At 56.5% G+C, this 8198-nt stretch overlaps 1 protein-coding gene across 1 annotated transcript; it reads left to right on the forward strand.

Annotated features, from left to right (window-relative positions):
• Positions 1–2207: 2207 nt before the first annotated feature.
• LOC127061182 (dystrobrevin beta-like) lies at positions 2208–7967 on the forward strand (the record flags this gene model as incomplete). The annotated part of the gene is made up of 2 exons (XM_050987718.1): positions 2208–2540; positions 7823–7967. Coding segments are annotated over exons 1-2 (478 nt in total), but the record flags the coding sequence as incomplete, so codon positions are not given.
• Positions 7968–8198: the final 231 nt, after the last annotated feature.

Here is an 8198-nt window from a genome sequence, read left to right on the forward strand (position 1 = left end):
TTCAGTTCCAGCTGTGTCCCACCCTGGGGTTCTGTAGGTTCAGTTCCAGCTGTGTCCCACCCTGGGGGTTCTGTAGGTTCAGTTCCAGCTGTGTCCCACCCTGGGGGTTCTGTAGGTTCAGTTCCAGCTGTGTCCCACCCTGGGGGTTCTGTAGGTTCAGTTCCAGCTGTGTCCCACCCTGGGGGTTCTGTAGGTTCAGTTCCAGCTGTGTCCCACCCTGGGGGTTCTGTAGGTTCAGTTCCAGCTGTGTCCCACCCTGGGGGTTCTGTAGGTTCAGTTCCAGCTGTGTCCCACCCTGGGGGTTCTGTAGGTTCAGTTCCAGCTGTGTCCCACCCTGGGGGTTCTGTAGGTTCAGTTCCAGCTGTGTCCCACCCTGGGGTTCTGTAGGTTCAGTTTCCAGCTGTGTCCCACCCTGGGGGTTCTGTAGGTTCAGTTCCAGCTGTGTCCCACCCTGGGGGTTCTGTAGGTTCAGTTCCAGCTGTGTCCCACCCTGGGGGTTCTGTAGGTTCAGTTCCAGCTGTGTCCCACCCTGGGGGTTCTGTAGGTTCAGTTCCAGCTGTGTCCCACCCTGGGGGTTCTGTAGGTTCAGTTCCAGCTGTGTCCCACCCTGGGGGTTCTGTAGGTTCAGTTCCAGCTGTGTCCCACCCTGGGGGTTCTGTAGGTTCAGTTCCAGCTGTGTCCCACCCTGGGGGTTCTGTAGGTTCAGTTCCAGCTGTGTCCCACCATGGGGGTTCTGTAGGTTCAGGTTCCAGCTGTGTTCCCCCCTGGGGGTTCTGTAGGTTCAGGTTCCAGCTGTGTTCCACTCTGGGGGTTCTGTAGGTTCAGTTCCAGCTGTGTCCCACCCTGGGGTTCTGTAGGTTCAGTTCCAGCTGTGTCCCACCCTGGGGGTTCTGTAGGTTCAGTTCCAGCTGTGTCCCACCCTGGGGTTCTGTAGGTTCAGTTCCAGCTGTGTCCCACCCCAGGGGTTCTGTAGGTTCAGTTCCAGCTGTGTCCCACCCTGGGGGTTCTGTAGGTTCAGTTCCAGCTGTGTTCCACCCTGGGGGTTCTGTAGGTTCAGTTCCAGCTGTGTCCCACCCTGGGGGTTCTGTAGGTTCAGTTCCAGCTGTGTTCCACCCTGGGGGTTCTGTAGGTTCAGTTCCAGCTGTGTTCCACCCTGGGGGTTCTGTAGGTTCAGTTCCAGCTGTGTCCCACCCTGGGGGTTCTGTAGGTTCAGTTCCAGCTGTGTTCCACCCTGGGGGTTCTGTAGGTTCAGTTCCAGCTGTGTCCCACCCTGGGGGTTCTGTAGGTTCAGTTCCAGCTGTGTCCCACCCTGGAGTTCTGCTCTGCTCCCTCTCTGTCCCAGCTGTGCAGGGCAGGAACTTCCCCTGCACTCCCTGGGGTGGGATGGATCCATGGGATTGGATAATGGGATGGGATAATGGGATGGGATGGGGGATGATGGGATGGGATGGGATAATGGGACGGGATCCATGGGATTGGATAATGGTATGTAAGGATGGGATGGGCTGGATGGGATGGGATGGGATGGGATGGGATGGGATGGGGATGGGATGGATGGGATGGGATGGGATGGAGGATGGCATCCATGGGATTGGATGGGTTGGGATCCATGGGATGGGATGGGATCCATGGGATGGGATGGGATCCATGGGATGGGATGGCATCCATGGGATTGGATAATGAGATGGGATGGGATCCATGGGATGGGATGGGATCCATGGGATGGGCTGGAGGAAGCAGGGATTGGGAGCCCTGACCTGACAAATGCGAGCCCGACTCAGGGAAAGCCCTCGGGGCGCGAGGGACGTGTTCCTGCAGTGACCCCGGATTCAAGGGGGGTGTACTGTGTTCCTGGGGGTGTATTGTATCCATGGGGGTGTACTGTGTTCCTGGGGGTGTATTGGATTCCTGGGGGTGTACTGTATTCCTGGGGGTGTATTGTATCCATGGGGGTGTACTGTGTTCCTGGGGGTGTATTGTATCCATGGGGGTTTATTGTATCCATGGGGGTGTACTGTGTTCCTGGGGGTGTACTGTGTTCCTGGCGGTGTACTGTATTCATGGGGGTGTATTGTATTCATGGGGGTTTATTGTATCCATGGGGTGTATTGTATTCTGGGGTGTATTGTATCCATGGGGTGTATTGTATTCATGGGGGTGTACTGTATTCCTGGGGGTGTATTGTATCCATGGGGTGTATTGTATCCATGGGGGTGTACTGTATCCATGGGGGTGTATTGTATCCATGGGGTGTATTGTATTCCTGGGGGTGTATTGTATTCCTGGGGGTGTACTGTATCCATGGGGGTGTACTGTGTTCCTGGGGGTGTACTGTATTCCTGGGGGTGTACTGTATTCATGGGGGTTTATTGTATTTCCTTACAGATATTTTCTCTCAGATCTCAGATTCCCACGGGCTGCTGCTGTTCCCCAAGTTTGAGCAGTTCCTGCGGGAGGTGCTGAAGTTGCCCACGGCCGTGTTCGAGGGCCCCTCCTTCGGCTACACCGAGCACTCGGTGCGCACCTGCTTCCCCCAGCAGGTCAGGGACCCCCACTGGGGGCTGGCGTCGGGGGCTGGGGGCTGGGATTGGGGTCTGGGGGCTGGGACGGGGGGTTTGGGTCTGGGATCAGGGTTTGGGGTCTGAGATTGGGGTCTGGGACCGGGGGTTTGGGGTCTGGGATTGGGGTGTGGGGTCTGGGATGGGGGTCTGGGGTCTGGAATCGGGGTTTGGGATGTGGGATTGGGAGCTGGGGTCTGGGATTGGGGTGTGGGATTGGGAGTTTGGGGTCAGGGATCGGGGTTTGGGTCTGGGATTGGGGACTGGGGTGTGGGATCGGGGGTTTGGGGTCTGGGATTGGGCTTTGGGTCTGGGATCAGGGTCTGGGGTGTGGGATGGGGGTTTGGGGTCTGGGATCGGGGTCTGGGGTGTGGGATGGGGGTTTGGGGTCTGGGATCGGGGTTCTGGGTCTGGGATTGGGATCTGGGGTCTGGGATCAGGATTACTGGGGTCTGGATGGGGATTTGGGGTCTGGGATTGGGGATTTGGGGTCTGGGATTTGGGAGTCTGGAACTGGGGATTTGGGGTCTGGGAATTTGGGGTCTGGGATGGGGATTTGGGATCAGAGATTTGGGGGGGTGGGATTGGGGATTTAGGGTCTGGGATTGGGGATTGGGGATTGGGGATCAGGGACTTGGGGTCTGGGATTTGGGGATTGGGGGTCTGGGGATTGGGGGTGTGGGATTTGGGGTTGGGGATTCAGGATTGGTGATTGGGGAGTTGTGATCAGGGATTCAGAATTTGGGATCTGGGATCTGGGATTCAGGACTGGGGGTCTGGGATTGGGGATCAGGGACTTGGGTCTGGGATTTGGGATTGGGGGTCTGGGATTGGGGATCAGGGTTTCAGGATTTGGGATCTGGGATTTGGGATCTGGGATTGGGGATTCAGGATTTGGGATCAGGGATCTGGGATTCAGGATTTGGCATCTGGGATTTGGGATTGGGGGTCTGGGATTGGGGATTAGGGATTTGGGATCAGGGATTCAGGATTTGGGATTTGGGATTCAGGGTTAGGGATTTGAGATCTGGGATTAGGGATTCAGGATTTGAATCTGGGATTGGGGATTCAGGATTTGGGATTTGGGATTCAGGGTTAGGGATTTGAGATCTGGGATTCAGGATTTGGGGTCTGGGATCAGGGCTCAGGATCTGAGATTCCCAGGGCAGCAGGGCTGGGGTCACTGCAGTCCCCTGTCCAACCCCGGCACTTTGGAACAGTCCAGAATGATCCAGTGAGGGAATTTCTGTGATTTCCCCGATTCCCCTCCTGGGAGGGCCTGCCCTGATCCCTCAGAGCAGCAGGAATGGCTCAGTCCTTCCCAAAATCAAACCACACCCTGCCCACTGCTCTCCCTGATCCCCAGAGCAGCAGGAATGGCTCAGTCCTTCCCAAAATCAAACCACACCCCTGCCCACTCGCTCTCCCTGATCCCCAAAGCAGCAGGAATGGCTCAGTCCTTCCCAAATCAACCAGGCCCTGCCCACTGCTCTCCCTGATCCCTCAGAGCAGCAGGAATGGCTCAGTCCTTCCCAAAATCAAACCACACCCTGCCCACTGCTCTCCCTGATCCCCAGAGCAGCAGGAATGGCTCAGTGCTTCCCAAAATTAAACCACACCCTGCCCACTGCTCTCCCTGATCCCCAGAGCCGCAGGAATGGCTCAGTCCTTCCCAAAATCAAACCAGACCCTGCTCACTGCTCTCCCTGATCCCCAAGCAGCAGGAATGGCTCAGTCCTTCCCAAAATCAAACCAGGCCCTGCCCACTGCTCTCCCTGATCCCCAAAGCAGCAGGAATGGCTCAGTCCTTCCCAAAATCAAACCAGGCCCTGCCCACTGCTCTCCTGATCCCTCAGAGCAGCAGGAATGGCTCAGTCCTTCCCAAAATCAAACCACACCCTGCCCACTGCTCTCCCTGATCCCCAGAGCAGCAGGAATGGCTCAGTGCTTCCCAAAATCAAACCACACCCTGCCCACTGCTCTCCCTGATCCCTCAGAGCAGCAGGAATGGCTCAGTCCTTCCCAAAATCAAACCACGCCCTGCCCACTGCTCTCCCTGATCACTGAGAGCAGCAGGAATGGCTCAGTGCTTCCCAAAATCAAACCAGGCCCTGCCCACTGCTCTCCCTGATCCCCAGAGCCGCAGGAATGGCTCAGTCCTTCCCAAAATCAAACCAGGCCCTGCCCACTGCTCTCCCTGATCCCTCAGAGCAGCAGGAATGGCTCAGTGCTTCCCAAAATCAAACCACACCCTGCCCACTGCTCTCCCTGATCCCCAGAGCACCAGGAATGGCTCAGTCCTTCCCAAAATCAAACCACACCCTGCCCACTGCTCTCCCTGATCCCCCAGAGCACCAGGAATGGCTCAGTCCTTCCCAAAATCAAACCACACCCTGCCCACTGCTCTCCCTGATCCCCAAAGCCTTTCACTGGGCAAGACAATCAGTGGAACAATTAGCGTGTGTGAGACAATTAGTGTGTGCAATACAATTAAGTGGACAATTAGTGTAATACAATTAGTGTGTGCAAGACAATTAGTGTGTGTAAGACAATTAGTAGAACAATTAGTGTGTGTAAGACAATTAGTGTAAGACAGTTGAATAAATAGTATGCAAGACAATTAGTTGGACAATTAGTGTGTAAGACAATTAGCTAAACAATTGGCAATGAGTTTAACAGTTAGTGTGTAAGACAATTAGCTGCACAATTAAGTGTAAGACAATTAGCTGAACAATTAGTGTGTGAGACAATTAGCTGAACAATTAGTGTGTGCAAGACAATTAGTTGAACAATTACTATGTATACAATTATACTATATTATATGAATTATATTATTTATATTATATTATAGTATATTATATTACATGACAGGATGGTATAAAATTATATGAAATTGTATGAAATGAAATTATTAAAATATAGGAAATGATATGAGATTATATAAAATGCTATGAGATGAAATTTTAGGGAATGACAAACTAAATCCTAAAGAAAGAGAAAGGCATGACAGGAATAATAATAAACCCCCGACTCAGAGAGTGACACAGCGGGCTGGGCTTGACCATGAATTAAAAACAATTAAAGACAATTAAAACAAAATTAGAGACAAAAATAAAAACAAAATTAAAAACAAAATTAAAAACAATCAAAAAGATGCTTGGATAAACAAGGGCAACATTCCAGAGCAGCAGAACATTCCTGGCACTGGGGTTGGGTCCTGGCAGTGGGTTTGGGTCCTGGCAGTGGGGTTTGGGTCCTGGCAGAGGGGTTGGGTGTGGTCCTGGCAGTGGGGTTGTTGGTCCTGGCAGAGGGGTTTGGGTCCTGGCAGAGGGGTTTGGGTCCTGGCAGTGGGGTTTGGGGTCCTGGCAGGGGGGTTTGGGTCCTGGCAGAGGGTTTGTGTCCTGGCAGTGGGGTTTGGGTCCTGGCAGTGGGGTTTGTGTCCTGGCAGAGGGGTTTGGGTCATGGCAGTGGGTTTGGGGTCCTGGCAGAGGGTTTGGGTCCTGGCAGTGGGTTTGTGTCCTGGCAGAGGGGTTTGGGTCCTGGCAGTGGGTTTGGGTCCTGGCAGAGGGGTTTGGGTCCTGGCAGAGGGGTTTGGGTTCTGGCAGTGGGTTTGGGTCCTGGCAGTGGGGTTTGGGTCCTGGCAGTGGGTTTGGGTCCTGCAGAGGGGTTTGGGTCCTGGCAGTGGGTTTGGGTCCTGGCAGTGGGATTTGGGTCCGGCAGAGGGGTTTGGGTCCGGCAGAGGGGTTGGGTCCTGGCAGTGGGTTTGGGTCCTGGCAGTGGGTTTGGGTCCGGCAGAGGGGTTTGGGTCCTGGCAGAGGGGTTTGGGTCCTGGCAGTGGGTTTGGGTCCTGGCAGTGGGTTTGGGTCCGGCAGAGGGGTTTGGGTCCTGGCAGTGGGTTTGGGTCCCGGCAGAGGGGTTTGGGTCCTGGCAGAGGGGTTTGGGTCCTGGCAGTGGGTTTGGGTCCTGGCAGTGGGTTTGGGTCCTGGCAGTGGGTTTGGGGTTGGCAGAGGGGTTGGGTCCTGGCAGTGGGGTTTGGGTCCTGGCAGTGGGTTTGGGTCCCGGCAGTGGGTTTGGGTCCTGGCAGAGGGGTTTGGGTCCTGGCAGTGGGTTTGGGTCCTGGCAGTGGGTTTGGGTCCTGGCAGAGGGGTTTGGGTCCTGGCAGTGGGTTTGGGTCCTGGCAGAGGGGTTTGGGTCCTGGCAGTGGGTTTGGGTCCTGGCAGAGGGGTTTGGGTCCTGGCAGTGGGTTTGGGTCCTGGCAGAGGGGTTTGGGTCCTGGCAGAGGGGTTTGGGTCCTGGCAGTGGGGTTTGGGTCCTGGCAGTGGGGTTTGGGTCCTGGCAGTGGGGTTTGGGTCCTGGCAGAGGGTTTGGGTCCTGGCAGTGGGTTTGGGTCCTGGCAGTGGGTTTGGGTCCTGGCAGTGGGTTTGGGTCCTGGCAGAGGGGTTTGGGTCCTGGCAGTGGGTTTGGGTCCTGGCAGAGGGGTTTGAGTCCTGGCAGTGGGGTTTGGGTCCTGGCAGTGGGGTTTGGGTCCTGGCAGAGGGGTTTGGGTCCTGGCAGTGGGTTTGGGTCCTGGCAGAGGGGTTTGGGTCCTGGCAGTGGGGTTTGGGTCCTGGCAGGGGGATTGGGTCCTGGCAGTGGGTTTGGGTCCTGGCAGAGGGGTTTGGGTCCTGGCAGTGGGGTTTGGGTCCTGGCAGTGGGTTTGGGTCCTGGCAGAGGGGTTTGGGTCTGGCAGGGGTTGGGTCCTGCAGTGGGTTTGGGTCCTGGCAGTGGGGTTTGGGTCCTGGCAGTGGGGTTTGGGTCCTGGCAGTGGGTTTGGGTCATGGCAGTGGGGTTTGGGTCCTGGCAGTGGGTTTGGGTCCTGTCAGTGGGTTTGGGTCCTGGCAGTGGGTTTGGGTCCTGGCAGTGGGGTTTGGGTCCTGGCAGTGGGGTTTGGGTCCTGGCAGTGGGGTTTGGGTCCTGGCAGTGGGTTTGGGTCCTGGCAGTGGGTTTGGGTCCTGGCAGAGGGGTTGGGTCCTGGCAGTGGGTTTGGGTCCTGGCAGAGGGGTTTGGGTCCTGGCAGTGGGGTTTGGGTCCTGGCAGAGGGGTTGGGTCCTGGCAGTGGGGTTTGGGTCCTGGCAGTGGGGTTTGGGTCCTGGCAGAGGGGTTTGGGTCCTGGCAGTGGGTTTGGGTCCTGGCAGTGGGGTTTGGGTCCTGGCAGTGGGGTTTGGGTCCTGGCAGTGGGTTTGGGTCCTGGCTGTGCCCTCAGTGCCCCCTGTGCTGCCCTGCAGAAGAAGGTGATGCTGAACACGTTCCTGGACACGTTGATGGCCGACCCTCCTCCCCAGTGCCTTGTGTGGCTGCCCCTCCTGCACAGACTGGCCCACGTGGAGAATGGTAAATGCAAAATTCCTCAGGGTTTGGCGGGGTCTGGGGGTACTCCTGGCACCAGCAGAGCCTCTGCAGGGCTGGCCCAGGGCACCCCAGAGCTGCTGGGTGACATTGCTGGGGCCCTGGGGCTGGCTGGGGGTGGGAGCAGCAATGCAAACCCCCTGGGTTTCAGCTAGTGGGGAAAAGGACATCCTCTGAAGGGTCCTGAGGGAGCTGGGAGAGGAGAGAAGGAGCTCAGGAGGGACCTTGTGGCTCTGCACAACTCCCTGACAGGAG

This window comes from Serinus canaria, unplaced genomic scaffold, assembly GCF_022539315.1.
Source record: "Serinus canaria isolate serCan28SL12 unplaced genomic scaffold, serCan2020 HiC_scaffold_182, whole genome shotgun sequence".
In the NCBI taxonomy this organism is placed as follows: Eukaryota; Metazoa; Chordata; class Aves; order Passeriformes; family Fringillidae; genus Serinus; species Serinus canaria.